Source organism: Octodon degus, unplaced genomic scaffold (assembly GCF_000260255.1).
Source record: "Octodon degus isolate 3935 unplaced genomic scaffold, OctDeg1.0 scaffold00010, whole genome shotgun sequence".
In the NCBI taxonomy this organism is placed as follows: Eukaryota; Metazoa; Chordata; class Mammalia; order Rodentia; family Octodontidae; genus Octodon; species Octodon degus.
The window spans coordinates 4,610,722-4,627,148 of record NW_004524586.1 but is presented as its reverse complement, the minus strand read 5'-3'; the positions used below and the strand labels follow the sequence as shown (position 1 = coordinate 4,627,148).

General features: G+C 52.5%; 1 protein-coding gene across 1 annotated transcript in view; it reads left to right on the top strand.

Annotated features, from left to right (window-relative positions):
- The window catches only part of Slit1 (slit guidance ligand 1), a 166,256-nt gene that overhangs the window by 122,358 nt on the left and 27,471 nt on the right, over nt 1–16,427 (top strand). Inside the window, exons 14-22 of the mRNA XM_004625506.2 lie at nt 5,804–5,967; nt 6,558–6,581; nt 6,705–6,849; nt 7,393–7,467; nt 7,652–7,795; nt 10,638–10,781; nt 11,009–11,175; nt 13,953–14,085; nt 14,647–14,715. Coding sequence (XP_004625563.1) covers nt 5,804–5,967; nt 6,558–6,581; nt 6,705–6,849; nt 7,393–7,467; nt 7,652–7,795; nt 10,638–10,781; nt 11,009–11,175; nt 13,953–14,085; nt 14,647–14,715 — 1,065 coding nt within the window. The remainder of the gene's footprint in view (nt 1–5,803; nt 5,968–6,557; nt 6,582–6,704; nt 6,850–7,392; nt 7,468–7,651; nt 7,796–10,637; nt 10,782–11,008; nt 11,176–13,952; nt 14,086–14,646; nt 14,716–16,427) is intronic.

Sequence of the window (16,427 nt, the reverse complement as noted above, 5' to 3'; positions counted from 1 at the left end):
TACTTCTTTGCTATTTTTTTTTTTTTTCTGGAACTGAGGCTTGAACTCAGGCCCTTTCACTTGCCAGGCAAGTGCTTATTCTACTGAGCCATCTCCCCAGCCATTCTTTGATAATTTTTTTTTGTCTGGTTGACTTATCTTTTTGGGATGAAGGGGTGTTAAGGTCTCCTGTTAAGATTGTGGTATTGTATATTAGATTTTTCATGTCTATTAAGATTTGTCTTATATAGTTGGGTGCTCCCGTGTTTGGTGCATAGATATTTATGAGTGTTACCTCTTCCTCTTTAATTTTTTCCCCTAGCTAGTATATAGTGGCCTTCTTTATTTTGTTTGATCATTCTTGGTTTGAGGTTGAGACTGTCTGAAAACAGGATTGCTGCCCCTGATTTTTTCTGAGGTGCTGTGGAATGTAGTATTGTTTTCCATCCTTTGATTTTCAGCCTATGAATTTCTTTATGAGTAAAGTGTGTTTCTTGTATACAGCATATTGTTGGATTTTTGTCTCCTAATCACTGTGCCAGTCTATTTCTCTTAACTGGTGAATTGAGTTCATTTACATTGATGGTTATAATTGAGATGTATTGACTTACGATTGACATGTTATTTACCTGCTTTATTTACTCCTTTTTGTCCTGTGTTTAACTGTTTGTCCTATTTAGTTGGTTCCTTCTGTTCTCATTCATGGAGTTCTGATCATTTTTTTCCCTCTCTAGAACATCTTTCAGTAGTCTGTGTAGGGTTGGCTTTGTTATCATGAAATTCTTTAGTTGTTCTTTGTCATGGAAGTATTTCACTTCTCCATCAAACTTGAAAGAGAGTTTTTCAGGGTATAGTAGGCTGGCCTGGAATTTGTTTTCATAGAGGACTTGAAGTACTCTGCTGCATGCTCTTCTTGCCTTCCTGGTTTGTGAAGAGAAGTTGGCCATAATTCTGATGGGTTTTCCTTTGAATGTGATCTGCTTCTTTTCTCTAGCGGCTTTCAGTATATTATTCCTGTGCTGTATTTCTGGGATCTTGACTATTATATGTCTTGGTGTGTTTTTAATTGGGTTGAAGTTATTTGGTGTTCTGTATGCTTCGGTTACCTGAAAGTCAGATTGTTTCCTCATATTTGGGAAGTTTTCTGCTATTACTTCTTCCCATATTCTTTTTATATCATTTGTATTGACTCCTTTTTCATTGCTGCCTATTAGTCTCACATTGTTCATCTTTGCATCATCTTGTAGGTGATGGATTATTTTTTCCTGCATCCTAGTTGTTTTTAAGAGATCCTTTCTTACCTTTTCACTAGCTGCACCAGCGTTTTCAAGATCTGAAACTCTGTCTTCACTTTCACTCAAACAGTTTTGCAGCTTGTGATTGACATTTTAAGTTCCTCTATATCTCTTTCACTCTGCCTCATGTGATCTGTTTCTTCCATGTATTGCTCATACAAGGAATCTGTCATTTTTCTAATTTCCTCTATTTTTTTTAATCAATGTCTTAAGCAGTTATTAATTCTTTTACTGCAGAGTTTTTTCAGATTGGGTTTCCTCCCTATGTTTCTCTGTTTGATTCTTTACTTCAGATGCTACGAATTCAGATATTTCTTTTTTGTATTTCAGAAGTTAATTCTGTTCTGAGTTCCTTTATACCTTTCTGCTGTTGTTTCTTTACTTCCGACACTGTAAATTCATCCATTGCAGCTGAGCTAGTGTCCTCTGCACTTGTTCTGGGTGGGCTTGAGGCCTGAGATTGCATTTTGCTCCTTGTCTTTGTCATTTCGTATAGCACTGACTTCTGACCTTTGGTGTAGAGCTTTGGTGCAGTTATAATCTTAGCACTTATTGAAATTCGGGTGCAGATCTATTACGTTTGAGTTTATCCAGTTATGCCTGGCCTGGGTCTGGCTGTTGTGTTCAGCTCCTTCCAGCTACAGCCCTTGGAAGTGAACCTGTTGTGCCCCTCTGGCACAACAGTGAACCTGTGGTGCCCCTCTGTTGTGCCCCTGGCCCAGGGCGCACAGAGGAGCACAGAAGCTCTCCCATGCACTAGTTGGGCCTGGGCTTGGGCTGGATCTGGGGGACCTAGAGCATTGCAGAAGCTCGCACTGACTAGGCGGGCTTGGGAGCGGGGGCTCTGGAGGCGTGGAGGGGTCCCGAGGGCACGGTAGATGGTCTCACTCACGCGGTGCGCCTGAGTTTTGGTCCAGAGAGGTCCCACAGGTGCAGGGAAGCTAGAAGCTCTCCCACACAGTCGCCGGGCCTGTGCTAGGCTGGATCTGGGGGTCCCGAGAGTGTCGCAGAAGTTCTCACTCACTGGGTGGGCTTGGGGGTGGGCTTCCCAGGATTTTTGTAGAGCAAAACCATGAGGTAAACCACGTCTATGGTGCAAAACGTGGGAACTCTGGGGGTGGGTTCCAATAGGTTGCATACAAGGTACAGCACCTGCTCCCCAGGCGTCTGCACATCAGCCACAGAAACAAACTCATTCAAGCCCACACATGTGCCTGTAGCTTGCCTGCTGCTAAGTGATTTACTCACAGCCAGAGAGAGATGGAGCCCTGTGGGGAGACTAAACTGTGTATGTGAAATTCGAGGTTATGGAGAGACGTTGGCAAGGTGGATTATTTTACAAAGCTAGCAGAAAGTCTGAGAGAGACCCCCTAAGGAAATGAGAGGGCTAGGGATGCACAGAGAGAGGCCTGGGGCCCAAGGGGGTTTGAGGACCCTCAGAGTCACGGTCCTCGGTGCATCATCTTGCTCAGCACTTACAATGCTCATAGGGAGGTGGGTGCCATCATCCTCGATTTTACCTAAAAGGAAACTGAAGCAGAGGGCATTTGTGTGACCCCAAGTTCATAGCAGAGCTCTTCCTACAGGGCCCCAACCTCAGGTGGTCTTCCCCCATCGCTAGCAAGCCAGTGTACTTCCCTCAGTCTTGCTGCTTCTGTGTGAATAGACTTCTTACTTAAGACTACAAGGCAAGGCTGGACCTTCACAAGCACACACTGAGTACTGGCAACTGAGGTGCAGTTTGGGACAGGAATAAGAGGAGCGTAAATCCATGGTGCGCTTAGGTATCCTTACTGTAGCCTTGGAGTAGTTAAGCTTGACTGAGTCTTGCGTCAGATCTGAACAGTTAATTTTACCAAATCTAGGGGGGGCATTACCCGCTCGGTCCCCCCTCCCCCTCCTGTCCCTCTCTCCGGACAGGAGCTTTCTTTCTCTAATAAATATATTCTGCTCATTAAAAGAAAATTACCAAATCTTGCTTCTCTTGTCCATAACTGTAGAGTTCACGACCAAATGCTCTGTGTCATAGGTTGATGCAGCAGTAATTTTATTTGCATTTCACATTTAGAAACAAACAAAACAGCTCGTTGGGTATGATAGCACACGTCTGTCAGCCCAGCACGTGGGGACCCGAGGCAGGAGGTGCAAAGGTTTAAGGCTACCCTGGGTGATTTAGTGAGACTCTGTCTCAAAATGAAAAATAGCAAAAGGTCTGGTGATATGGCCCTGGGAGGGAGACTTGCCCATCACATGTGAGGCCCTGGGTCAAGCCCGACAACAGCTTTGAAAAGCTTTGTAGCTAGGCACTGCTGACACCTCAGCTCCTCAGGTGGGATGCTTGAATCCAGGAATTCAAAGTCAGCCAGGGCAACGTAGCAAGGCCCTGCCTCAAACAGAAAACAAAAACAAACCCAACTCTAGGGAGGCATAACTTACATATGTAACGTTCACCTGTTACAGTTATACAAATCAATCACTTTTAGACAAGCTGTAGAACAGAAAGTTGTTCAATTACCTTGGAGTTGTTCGATTATTATCATGATTCAATTTTAGGATGTTTCCATCATTCCTCCCTCAAATCCTGTTTTCTTTCAGTCCCCATTTCCATCCCTCACTCCAGATACTTGGTGTCTGTATGCTGTCTCTTTGGTCATTTCATAAGGTCACACAACACACCATCTGTTGCGATGTCTCTTTCACTTAGTGTGACATTTTTGAGGTTTATCCATAGTATATCCTGTGTCATTTGATCTTTTTTTAATTGCCAAATAGCTTTCCATATATCAGATGGACGTGTTTAGTTTGTCCATTCCCGTTGAAGACTTTAGGGTTATTTGCACTTGGGAACCATCATGAATGTTGCTGCTACCAGCAGTCACCTACACATCTTTGTGTGGACCGACGTTTGCTTGTCTTAGAACTGCTGGGCCACAGGGGAACTTTACACTTGCTAAGGAGCCTGCCAGTGTTCCCGCGATGCTGTAGCATTTAGCATTCCCGCCAGTGGTGTGTCATGATGTGCCCACGGTCTGGACAAGCTCCCCAACAACCTTTGTAATTATTTGCTTTTTTAAAATATTGCCTTCTGATTCTAACCATCCCAGTTGCCATGAGGCAGTATCACTGGCTAGCATGAAATCCTGCTGCAGGACAATGACATTAAAGACCATGGAAATTACAACTGAAGTGACAACATGAATTTATAGGTAAAAGCATTAATTGGAATGTAGGAGAAAATGGGGAGGGTGGCCAAATAGCTCAGCAGATTAAAGCATCTATGAGCAGGCGCAGGGGTTGGGGGTTCAGTCCCCTGGCGTGCAATGCTGGCCCCACCCCCGGGGTGCGCTGAGACTGCAATTGAGACTGGGCGTAATGGCGTGTGCCTGTAATCCCAGCTCTTGGGAGGCTGTAAACAAGCGGATCACTACGAGTCTGGTCTAGTAGTGAGACCCTGAACACCCTGTAGACACTTCCATAAAATACAAAAAAGAAAAAAAGAAAATGGGGGACTCCTGTCGTTACACACTCCTTCAGTGATCACCTCACCTCCACTCTGAGCCGAGCAAGGATCTGGCCCAATTTTAAGGCAGTAAAAGAGAAGCGATACCAAATGAAAGCAGAAATACTAAGCCTTTAGTGTTAGTTACCCATTAGGCATTTGTAGGCTCTAGGGAGGAGTCATTGCTGTTTTTGTTTTTGTTTATTTGTTTGTTTGTTTGTTTTCAGCAAAAACAGTTTTAAATCCCTGACAGCCTCAGAAGAAAGCACAGTTATGCTTTTAATGAATGAGACTAAGAGGCTCGGGGTTTGCTCATCCTCTGCCCTTCTGTGACGGTGCCTGCAGCCTGCCACCCGCCCCCACCACATTTCACTGCATTCACCTGCTGCCAACACAGGCCGCGCCGCCCGCGAGGCCAAGCGACTCCCAGAGCAGCCATTCGATAGTGCTGTCTGTGCACGGAGAGAGGCTTGGAAATGGGTCGCGGAGCTGGCTGGCCTGTGCGGGGTGACTCTAGGGTGGCCCAGGGCTCCACCAGATCAGTCTTGCCACCAGCATGATGGCCATGGGAGACAGACTGCAGCGGCAGAGGGACAAGCTGAGCCTGCGGCCGGCAGCGGTCTGAAGGCTGTGGCCTCACCTGGTGCTGATGCCCCTACGTTCGGGGACTCTGTCTGGTCTCCAGTGCCCCCGCCTCAGTCATGCTTGTGGAGTGTCCCAGGCAGAAGGGAAGACAGGAGGGTCGAGAGCAGGCAGTGTAGGGCCCAAGGGGTGCAGGCACAGGGGGAAGCTCTGGCTTTCCTGGAAATGGCTCCAGCTGCAGCGTCCCTTCCTGCTGTGACAAGCGACAAGCAGCAGGGCTTCTCTGTAGGTGGCCAGTGCATGGTGGCAGCGACCCTACCTCCCACTTCTGCCACGACTAGCGGTGGGATTCATATGAAGAGCAGCCACCTGAGCCACAGCAGACAGCAAGGTCCATCCAAGAGGAGGCCAGTCCTGATCTCTGACGGCCACCCTGCACCCTTGACAGGCACCTGGCCCAGAACCCTTTCATCTGCGACTGTAACCTTAAGTGGCTGGCGGACTTCCTGCGCACTAACCCCATAGAGACCAGTGGGGCCCGCTGTGCCAGCCCTCGGCGCCTCGCCAACAAGCGCATCGGGCAGATCAAGAGCAAGAAGTTCCGTTGCTCAGGTAGCTGTCTGCTGTCTGTCTGCCTGTGGTTGGCTCAGAGATCCAGTGGTAGGTCCTGGAGGGCCCCAACTAGGGTGTCCCCAGGCCCTTGGTCTCCCACTGAAGGCCCCACACTCTAGGCTTTGGGTCTGCGTTGGTGTTTGGGAGGCGGGGTTTCTTGTGGGCCCAGCAGGAGCCCCTGGTGTCCACTCACAGCCAGCTCACCCCTGCAGGTGCTGCTGCTCTCAGGCCTTACAAGACACCTGGGGGCTTTATGAGTAGGAGCCCCCTCGAGGCTGTGGGACCCTGAAGTGCCCTCAGCCGCTACAGTCCACTTGGCATCTCGCCAGGGACGCTGTGGGCTGCTTCTGCGCCTGGCCCTGGTTCAGGACTGACACCACCCTGCTCTGTCCGCTGCGTGAGGTCAGCACAGTCCTGCCTGTGCCTTCGCAGTGAGAGGTTTGCTCAGGTGTGGCGCTGCCTTGCGAGGTCCTGCGCAGGGTCACAGGTGTTCTGGGCATGTGTGTTCCAACCACAGTCCTGGGCGCCACAGCAGGCTGCGGGCAGGCCCAGCTGCTCCTGCGTCCTAATGCGTCTGCTTTTCTCCCCAGCCAAGGAGCAGTACTTCATCCCAGGTAAGAAGCGACAGCATGGTGGCAGTGGGTGGGCAGGCTGGAGGGCTCGGGTCACCCTGGATTGGTTGGGGCTGCTCAGAGCCTGCTGCGGCCCTCAGCTCTGGCCCACCCCGTCACCCACAGGCACTGAAGATTACCAGCTGAACAGCGAGTGCAGCAGCCACGTCGCCTGTCCCCACAAGTGCCGCTGTGAGGCCAGTGTGGTGGAGTGCTCCAGCCTGAAGCTCTCCAAGCTCCCTGAGCGCATCCCGCAGTCCACAGCTGAGCTGTGAGGACCCCCCTCCCCCAGGACCCCTCCCCAGCACCCTGTGATCCCGCCGTGCTGGCTCCAGGCTTTGCTCTGCTCCACTCTGTTTGGGACCACAGAAGACACCAGTCAGGGCTGCCTCAAAGCCTTTGGTGCCCAGGCTGGGTCACCAGCTTGAACAAGGGGTGGTTTTCCCCAGTGGCATTTTGTCTTCTTTGGGGGGACATGATTCCATGAGCTTAAGCTGGGACTTCAGCCATCCCATCACTATTAATTTTTAACCTGTGAAAATGAGCTCATGCATATCCGCATGCTTGTGCGTAGCCTCCTGCATGCCTGGTCACTCGTGTACATAACTTTTCATAATACTTTCATTTACGTCTCCCCTAGGCCCAGGCCCAGGCTTCCTATGAAACAGAGCCGATTGGCCTTGCCAGAGAAATTCTTCTAGGAGTCCCCTGTGCTTGCGTCTAAATCAGTCTCAATTCAAAAGGTCCCCCAGTGTCCATCTTTATTGGCATGTCTCTTTTCTCTTCATTGTCTTTTTTTTTTTTTTCTTTACAGACGATTGAATAACAATGAAATTTCCCTCCTGGAGGCCACTGGGATATTTAAAAAACTTACACATTTGAAGAAAATGTGAGTGACCTGTTGGCAGGGAGCTGCCCCGCGGGGAGCCAGCCTGGGAAGAACAGGGGAAAGCCTGGGGTGGGGAGCCCTCCGGGAGCTGGGGACCCGGCTCCTGGGCATGGCGGTGTTCGGCGCCGGAAGGGAGGCGCTCCCAGGTACAGGCTTGGAAACCCCTGCATACCTCCTATCCCAGCAACCTAAGCAACAACAAGGTGTCAGAAATTGAAGACGGCGCGTTCGAGGGCGCGGCCTCCGTGAGTGAGCTGCATCTGACTGCCAACCAGCTGGAGTCCATCCGGAGCGGCATGTTCCGGGGTCTGGACGGCTTGCGGACCCTGTGAGTGTGGGGCCAGGCATTGGAGGGAAAGAAAGAGAAAGGGCAGGACAGGCAGCCCCACCCCAGCAGCCCTGCAGTGGGGCCTGTCCTCTTGTTCCCTAGTGTGTGGGCTAGTTCCTCAGAAAGGTCTAGAGTCATGTGGCACTGTGTCCTGTGGTCAGGCTACAGTAGCCCAGCACAGGTGCAAGCAGGGTGGGCTGAGTAGTGCTGAGGAGACATTGCCTAGGGGACATGGGGGACCTGTGATGTTGGACCAGGGATGCCATCCCTGGACTGGGGACCCATGACCTAGAGCTAGAGTTTGCCTGGCCCTGGGAGCTCCCTGGCACCCTGGGGTCTTCACCACTCCATAGACACAGTCCACCTAGGCAGAGCCAGAAATTCAGGTGGCCCTGGGGACCTTTAGTGTCCACTAGACAGGGCTACCTCCCACCACAAAGGAATGTTTTGTGTCTACACTGACCAACCCGGAAGCTGCAAAGTGACTGTGTGACACTTACTTAGTTTTGATTCATTAAAATCTAGGGGCCGGGGAGATGGCTCAGTGGAATAAGCACTTGCCTGGGAAGCACAAGGGTCTGAGTTCAATCCCCAGTTCCAAAAAAAAAAAAAAATCAAAATAGCTGCATGTGGGTATTGGCCACGCAGTTCAGGAAGCCACCTGCCTGCATGTAAATCCCAACTCTGCATCAGGGATAAATCTGCCTTCTGAGCAGGCATCTCTGTGTTTGTGGAAGGTGAATGAGTGTGTGACAGGGCTCCCTCCCATCTCTATGTGTTTTACAAAAGGATTTTACTCAGCACTGTCCTGTAGCTTGCTTTCAGCACGGCCATCTTTCTAGGCTGTTCCCATCTGGCTGCTTTATGCTTCTTTATGTTTGTCCAGTTTTCCTTGGATAAGGATGCACTGGGATCTCTCTACTCACTTGTGTTCAGTGCCGGAGACAGCAGAGACACACGGGGCGGGGGTGGGGTGGGGCGGTCAGTGTAGGTCGGGGGCGTGCAGGCCCCGCAAGGACCACTGCTACCATCAGGAGCTGTCCTTCCAGCCTCTGGTATACCTGCATGCTTGCTGCCATACTGTGCGTAAGCGCGTGGAGACGCGCACACACCCATACAGATACAGGTCGGTCTGCGCAGCTGTCACAGTTATGCCATAGACATACTCGTTCTCTCCAAAACTTACTCCCACCCTCGTTCTTTATTATTAGTGGAACAAGAACACCCAGCATAAGGCCGTGAGTTCAGTCCCTGATACCACATACACATGCATGCACGCACGCATGCACGCACGCTTGCGCGCAGTGGTTACCCTGGATAGGCCTCTAGTCCCAGCTACTTGGGAGCTGAGGCAGGAGGATTGCAGGTTTGAGATCAGTCTGAGCAATGGAGCAAGATGCTGTGTCCAAACTAAATTTTAAAAGGGCTGGAGATGAATCTCAGTGCTCCTTTAGTTCATTCTCAATAACACACACACACACACACACACACACACACACACGTGCATGCATGCACACATGTACACACACACACATGCACACACACACATGTACACACACCCCTCACGAAGATCTACCCTCTTAGAAAAATTTAAATCTATGAAACTATAGGCATTCTACTGTGCTATAACATTTGGGACTCATTTATTTTGTATATCTGAAATACAGAAAGATTTTAGTAGAATCCTCGAATCAGTTTTATTTAGTAATCTTTTTTACCTTAACATGGGCACCTCTACAGATCATTTAAATTCCTTTTATAAAATTGGTTTTAATGACTGTACTATGTGAATAATAGAAATTTAGCTGCTTCTCATTTTTATTATATGAAATGTTGTGATTAATATTTTTATCAAGGAATTCTGTGCCCATCTGTGGTTCCTCCCTTCTGGTGACATCTTCAGAGGAGCCAGCAGTAGACGTGGAAAGTGTCCTTGTAAGGATTTTTAACGCCTCTCACCCAGCTCACCACCAAACAGCACCTTGTCATTACCCTGCCAACTGGGTGGAGAGACGCCTGTTCACCCACTCTGCCAACCCTGGCATCATCATTATTGCTATTGTTATCTGGCAGGCAGAAATTCAACATTGTCTAGATGTACTCGATGCTAGTAAATTTGCATTAAGTATCTTCTTTTATGTGCTTGATACAGGGTCTGACTGCACAATTCAGACTCGTAGCGATCCTCCCCTCTCGGCTCCCCAGTGCTGAGTCACCACGCCTGGTTCTGGTGGCTGGCACGTACCAGGGATTGAACCTGGGTTCTAGTGTTTGTGAAGCAGGCACTTAGGCTGCTGAGCTGTCTCCCTGGCCCTCTGCTTTCACTTTTGGTTAGGGAGGTTTTGGAGGATGAGTAGAGGCTATTCTATGTGGAGGAGAAAGGGCCCTGGAGAATGGCATCCTAGTGGGGCCAGGAATGACCCTGCCATGGTCATGTGACAGTGCCACTGGCCTCGGGCTGGGTGGCTCTGAGCTTTAAGCTTGATTCTGTGGACAAATTGGAAGCTACCGCAAGGGCTTTGAGCTACAGAGTGGCAAGTCCCTGGGCACTGAGTGGGGCGTGAAGACAGGGACAAGCACCAAGTGAAGGTGGCCTGCAGGGACAGGGTGGGCAGGGCGAGAGGAGGGTGGAGGCACAAGGCCCCTAGAGGCTGGGACGTCGGCTGGAGGTAAGCACAGCTGTGCAGGGTCCTCCCTCTGGGCTCCGGGACCTACTCGTGACTCTGGAGGAGCATTTGGAGCTAGCCGGTCGTGGCCGCCGCTACCTGGCACAGGCAAGTTCTGATGAGGCACAGCACAGGGCGCAGCTGGTGAGCTCCCCTCTCCCCTTCTCTCTTCCCAGGATGCTTAGGAACAACCGTATCAGCTGCATCCACAACGACAGTTTCACGGGCCTGCGCAATGTGCGGCTCCTCTCGCTGTACGACAATCACATCACCACCATCTCTCCTGGAGCCTTTGACACCCTGCAGGCGCTCTCCACGCTGTGAGTCCAGCCTCGGAGACAGCTGGCCCGGTGACTGTGGAGGCAGCCATCTGGGTGGTCTCCTCTGATCGTATGGAGCTCCCTCTGGGGAGGCAGCATCCTCGTGATTACAGAAGCATAAGCTTTGGTTTTGGTCCCAAAAGCCAATGCTCTGAGGGACATGAGCAACGGTGGTGGGCACTGAGATGCACCGGGTACCTTCCCGGCCTCATACCTGTCTTTTCCAGGAACCTCCTGGCCAACCCATTCAACTGTAACTGCCAGCTGGCCTGGCTGGGCGACTGGCTGAGAAAGAGGAAGATTGTGACAGGGAACCCTCGCTGCCAGAACCCAGACTTCTTGCGGCAGATCCCTCTGCAGGATGTTGCCTTCCCTGACTTCAGGTGTGAGGAAGGTAACTGGCAGCCCGCAGCCCGGCCCACTGCTGGGGGTGGGGGGCAGGTCAGAGCCATGGTAGGTGGAGGGCAGCTCACCCCTGTGCCCCTGGGTGGGACAATTTGGGGACAGATGGCAAGAAGACACGCCCACCTGGAAGTGCCCTTGTACAGATTTAAGAGCCGCAGTGTGCTGATCCTAAGAAATGAGCAAGTGTAGCCTGGAAAAGGGAATGAGCATTACCCATCATCCATCACGCAGAGAGACATCACAGTGACCTTCCAGGGCATTTGCCTTATGAGAGTGTTTCACCTAGAGATTTGCGCCCAGGCGCCTCCTGAGTGCTCTGGGCATGGGTTGCACGTGCCTTCCCACGCACCGGACCCTCTGCAGTTCCCTCACCCAACACGAGGGCACCCTGGCTGCCTTTTGCTCTGCTGTCCTGTTCCATCTGAGCGCTCAATTCTCTTGCCCTTCATAACCAGGAAGTTGTGGTCCTGTTTTCCTCAGAACTTCACACGCCGTGGTTGCTATTGGAAGCAGATTTTCCTGAAGGTGGCCGAGCCGCTGCCCCTCGGCTGTCTGTGTTCTTCAGCGTCCTCAGCACCCCTGCCGTAGGCAGCTCCTCCCTGGCAGCCTCAGCTCCCTGAGCCCTTCTGTCCTCCTGAGTGCTGAGCTGCCTCCTCGGTCTCTGGTCTCCTGTCATTCATTCCTCCTGTCCCCACTCCCGGCTACCTCAGAGGTCAGCTGCACTATAGGACCAGCCCGTCCAGGTCACGTGTGGATGATGGTGACCTTGGGGGAGTCACAGTCACACACCAAGAAAGAGCTTCAGTGTATTCTCCTAACCAGAATCCGTGGATTCCCTAATCGTGACTTTGCTTCCTACTTTTCAAATGAAAAGAAAAATCTGGGCATGGTGGTGCAGGAGTGTGGGGCCAGCGCTCAAGAAGGCTGAGAGAGGAGGTCAGTGAGCCTTAGTCCAGCCCGGGCAACCTAGTGATGTAAAGTAAGAACATTTAAAAAGGACTGGGGTTGTAGTCGGTAGGAAGGCTCTGCATTCAATCCCCAGCCCTGGAAAAAGAAAAGAAAAGAAAGAAAAGGAGGCTGTATTATTCACATAGTTCTGTATTTCGATTTTATATAATATCTTGCTAATTTTTAAAATCCTGGGCTTGTGTTGTGTGTGTGTGTGTGTGTTGTCGTGTTGTGCTGGTGTGCTGGGGATCAAACCCAAGGACTCCTGCCGTTAACTCTCAAAAGCGTTCTTTCACCCAAGAAACTATATGCTCTTCTTATTTAAAATAAAAAAAGAAAGAAAAATCCGCACACCACCATTCACTAAGGACAGCCCAGGAGATGAACTGGTCACTACTGCGCCCCGCCCGGCCCTGGGTAACCCCTCACTTCAGCGTCCTGCAGGGTGGCTTTCCTGCACTGCGCCTCCTCCTGCACCGGAGGACACAGGCAGGAAACTGCAGGGCCTTTCAGCATGACAGTGCGCCGGCGTCTAGAGGTGTCACAGCGGCCTGGCCTGGCCCCTGCTGCTGGCGTCTCGAGAACAGCCGAAGCTCTGCTGTTCTGCGTTGTTCCACCAGAAACGTCTGTAGCTGACTCTTCATGCATGCCTGTGCTGCTTTCCCCTCTTCAAATAATTTCCTAGAAGTGAGAAGATTTTTTTCAAGATGTTGCTGCTAAGAGGCGGGGGCAGTTCCCAAGTCGCCCGCTACAGCCTCGCGCCAGTGCTGCCTCTTCAGGACATTGCCTTGTGCGAGCTGCACAACTGCTCGGCATTCCTGTCGTCCTGTCTGCAACGGGCGCACAGTAGCAGGCCCACTAGGGAGACGCTGAGGACTCAGGGAGCTCGTCTCTGCCGCGTGGCGCCCACCCCGGCCAGCCCTTCTCAGCTGACAGTCAGACACCAGCATACCACCTGCTTTTCATGTCTTCAACAACTCTGACCTGGGGCTTTATTTTTGCTTGCACCCAATTGGAAAAGAGGGAGTCGTGGAGGGCACCGAGGGATCCACATTGAGTCACTGAGTGCAGCGGTCCTGGGATCCTGGCAGGGTCTGCGTCGCCAGGCCAGGGCTGGGCCCGCACTGCGCCTTTCTGGACCTCGGTGAGACTGACATTCAAGTGATGTATTCATGTATTCACGGACCTGGTCTACCCAGAGGGCTGCTTCGCACCAGGCACTGAGTGCGCCAAGTGCTGGGCTCTGTGAGAAGAAAGAACAGAAAGGAAAAGAGAGACCCAAATCTCTGTGCTTGCACCGCTTGCCTTCTAGGGTGTCAAACAACAGCTCTTTCGTGTACTGCTGAGGAGGCAGTGCCTGATACAGTACCTGGGAGGTGCTCAAGAGCCAGGCCTGGACTCACGAGGCTGGCGCAGGAAGATTGCTTTGATCGAGGCCAGTGCGAGTTCTGTAGAGAGTTCAAGACCAACCTGAACTCCAAGCAAGATGCTGTCTCAAAAAAACCAAGAACAAACAAAAAACAAAACCAAAAGAAAAGAAATGGTGTGGCTGCTGTCCTCCCTGTCTGCTTTGCCTGCCCCTCCTTGGGGCGAAGGTGGAAGAAATTGGTCCCAGGCCCATTTTAATGTCAATATGCTCCAGGAGCCTTTGTCTCTGGTGGTGTTAGTGTGTGTTGGGGGGGCAGAGGGTGTGCGTGGGGGCGAGACCTTGCTGGCAGCCAAGGTCGCGTCCAAGAGGGGCTGTGGAGCGCGACCCTGAGTGCAGGCGGCCCTGGCAAGGCCCGTGCCCTGGCTGATTGGCCCATGCCCTGCTCCCAGGCCAGGAGGAGGGGAGCTGCCTGCCCCGCCCGCAGTGCCCCCAGGAGTGCGCCTGCCTGGACACCGTGGTCCGATGCAGCAACAAGCACCTGCAGGCTCTGCCAAAGGGCATCCCCAAGAACGTCACAGAGCTGTGAGTAGCCTGCGCTGGGACACGGGAGGCATCTCCTGAGGGGCTGGGCCTGGCAGCAGCGGGGGAGGAGCGGCCTGGGAGCAGGGCTGGGCTGCCTGGAGGAGGTTGGGGGTACCACAGGCAACACTGCTTCCTAGGAAGCTTCGGCCCTGTCCTGGCCTCCCCTCTGCACTCCCTGATGTCACGCATCCCATGGCAAGAGTTTCATCCCTTTAAACTAAGTAAGCTCTGGGTTGAAAACGGACAGCGTTACTGTCCCCACTTGAGGTCTCGCGGTCACGCCCTGCTGCTGCAGAGCTGCCTACAGAGATGACCTTTTGTTCATTAGCGACTCCACAGGCGCTGCCCTCGCTCCAATAGCAAATCCCCTTTTCCTGGATATTCATTTCCAATTTGTACCGTGTAAGTGACACCAGGGTGAGTGAGCATCCTTCGGGAAAACCTCTCGCCAGAGAGCGCCAAGGGTTTCAGACTTGACCGGCACGTGAGCAGGCGTGCGGCGTGGACGCGGCGCGCAGGACCATCAGGGCCAGCTCTGACGCCGCTGTGTTCTCTCCGCAGCTACTTGGACGGCAACCAGTTCACGCTGGTTCCAGCTCAGCTGTCCACCTTCAAGTACTTGCAACTTGTGTGAGTATTCAGGCTGCTTGAGGCTCTCATGTCCCCCTCAGAGGCCCGGAAAGCCATTGTCATTTGACCATCATGGCTCCAGTTTTTTCTGGAATTTCCTACAAACCCTGCTCCCGGGCAGATCCTGTTTGTGAATCCCCTTCCCTGTGGACACCTGTGCCTAAGGCTGTTTTGCCACCTAGTGGCCATGCTTTGCAATTGCACCCGCCCAGCCCCGCTGGGAGACCTTGTCTGCTTCTATCCTTAACATTCTAACCTAGAGAGGTCCAGAGAACACCCCATCTTAGTGCCGCCTCGAAGTGTGGCTTGTGGGCTGGGGAGATGGCTCAGTAGAATAAGTGCTTGCCTGGCAAGCGCAGGGTCCTGAGTTCAATCCCTGGTTCCTAAAAGAAAAAATATGGCTTGTGGGCAAATTCAGTCTGAGAAGCGCCTGCTACGCTCATCTGTGTTTTGTTGCTCTCGGAACAAGTTCCTTGCCATGCGCTGGTGGTGTTCATCTCAAGGACTGGCTGTCCGAGTAGCGCTGCTTCTAGAAGTTTGCAGCTCCAGTTTACTTGCCTTTACTTCGAGAATGTTTCATTTTGGAGTCTGCCTGCGTGAGGTAGGCAGATGCGAAGGCCCTGGGTCGTGGGGCTCCCACGGGAGAGACTTGGGAGCTCATACGGTCACGGGGAGAATTAAAGGCCCCACAGAGGCACGTGAAGGTGTCGCTGCGGCTCAGAGGAGGACGTGACGATGCTCTCGGAAAGCAAGTCAGTGGGCACAAGGCACGAGTACCCAAGGACGCAGGCCTGTGGAGTTCCCAGAAGTGTAGTCAATTCGTAGGAGGGAAGCTGGAGGCATCTGGCAGGTTGGGGCTAGAATCCCCACTTCAGATGGAGGGTGTGGGATTTGGCTAAGGATGTAGCCACGTCAGATTTGTCCCTGGGAAGACGGAGAAACCACAGTTGCAAGCAGGAGAGAGGTAGTGCTGGCTTGACATGAGCAGAAAATAGGAAGAGGGAAGGGTATGAAAGATGATCCGACCCGCGCCGGGGAGGTCAGGTGAGCCCCTTGGGATGTGGGAGGGGTGGCGTTGCCAGGGAGGAGGAAGCCAGGCAAGTGCTTATTCTACCGAGCTGTCTTCCCACCCCTCCACGAGGGAGGCGGAAACCAAGGCCAGGCTCCACCCAGCCGGAGGGTCTGTGGAGATCAGGTGGAGAGTTCTGGAGAGAGCTAGGCAAGGGTTACAGGGGGCAACCTCTGCACGGGCTAAAGGTGAACGGGGTCGGGGCCTTACCACTCCAAGGCCTGCTGGTTACCAGGGACCAAGAGCACAGGCCCATGGAGGAGGCTGGAGTGGCAAACAGTCTCCAGGAAGGATAGGGATGAAGGGTGTCACCTGCCCTTGGGGTGGAGCCCGGCTGGGCCTGTAGCCAGCTGGTCCTGAGTGAGTTAATCCCTGTGGGACTCTGGGTCTTCATTCATAAAAGGGCCACTCTGATTGCTAGCCAGGTGAAGGTGACCCCCATCAGACTCGGCGGGGACTGGGGGGGCAGCCCTGGTGGAGAGGGGCCGGAGACCTGCAGCCGCAGCAGCAGCCCTAGGACACACAGGGAGTTCGGCAGCTACCCTCACCGCACCAGAGGAGGGCACCCTGGGCACGAGGCTGGGAAGGAGCAGATGGGGGGGGAGGGAGCCCACAGAGCGAGCCAGAGTTGGTCTCTTCCCTT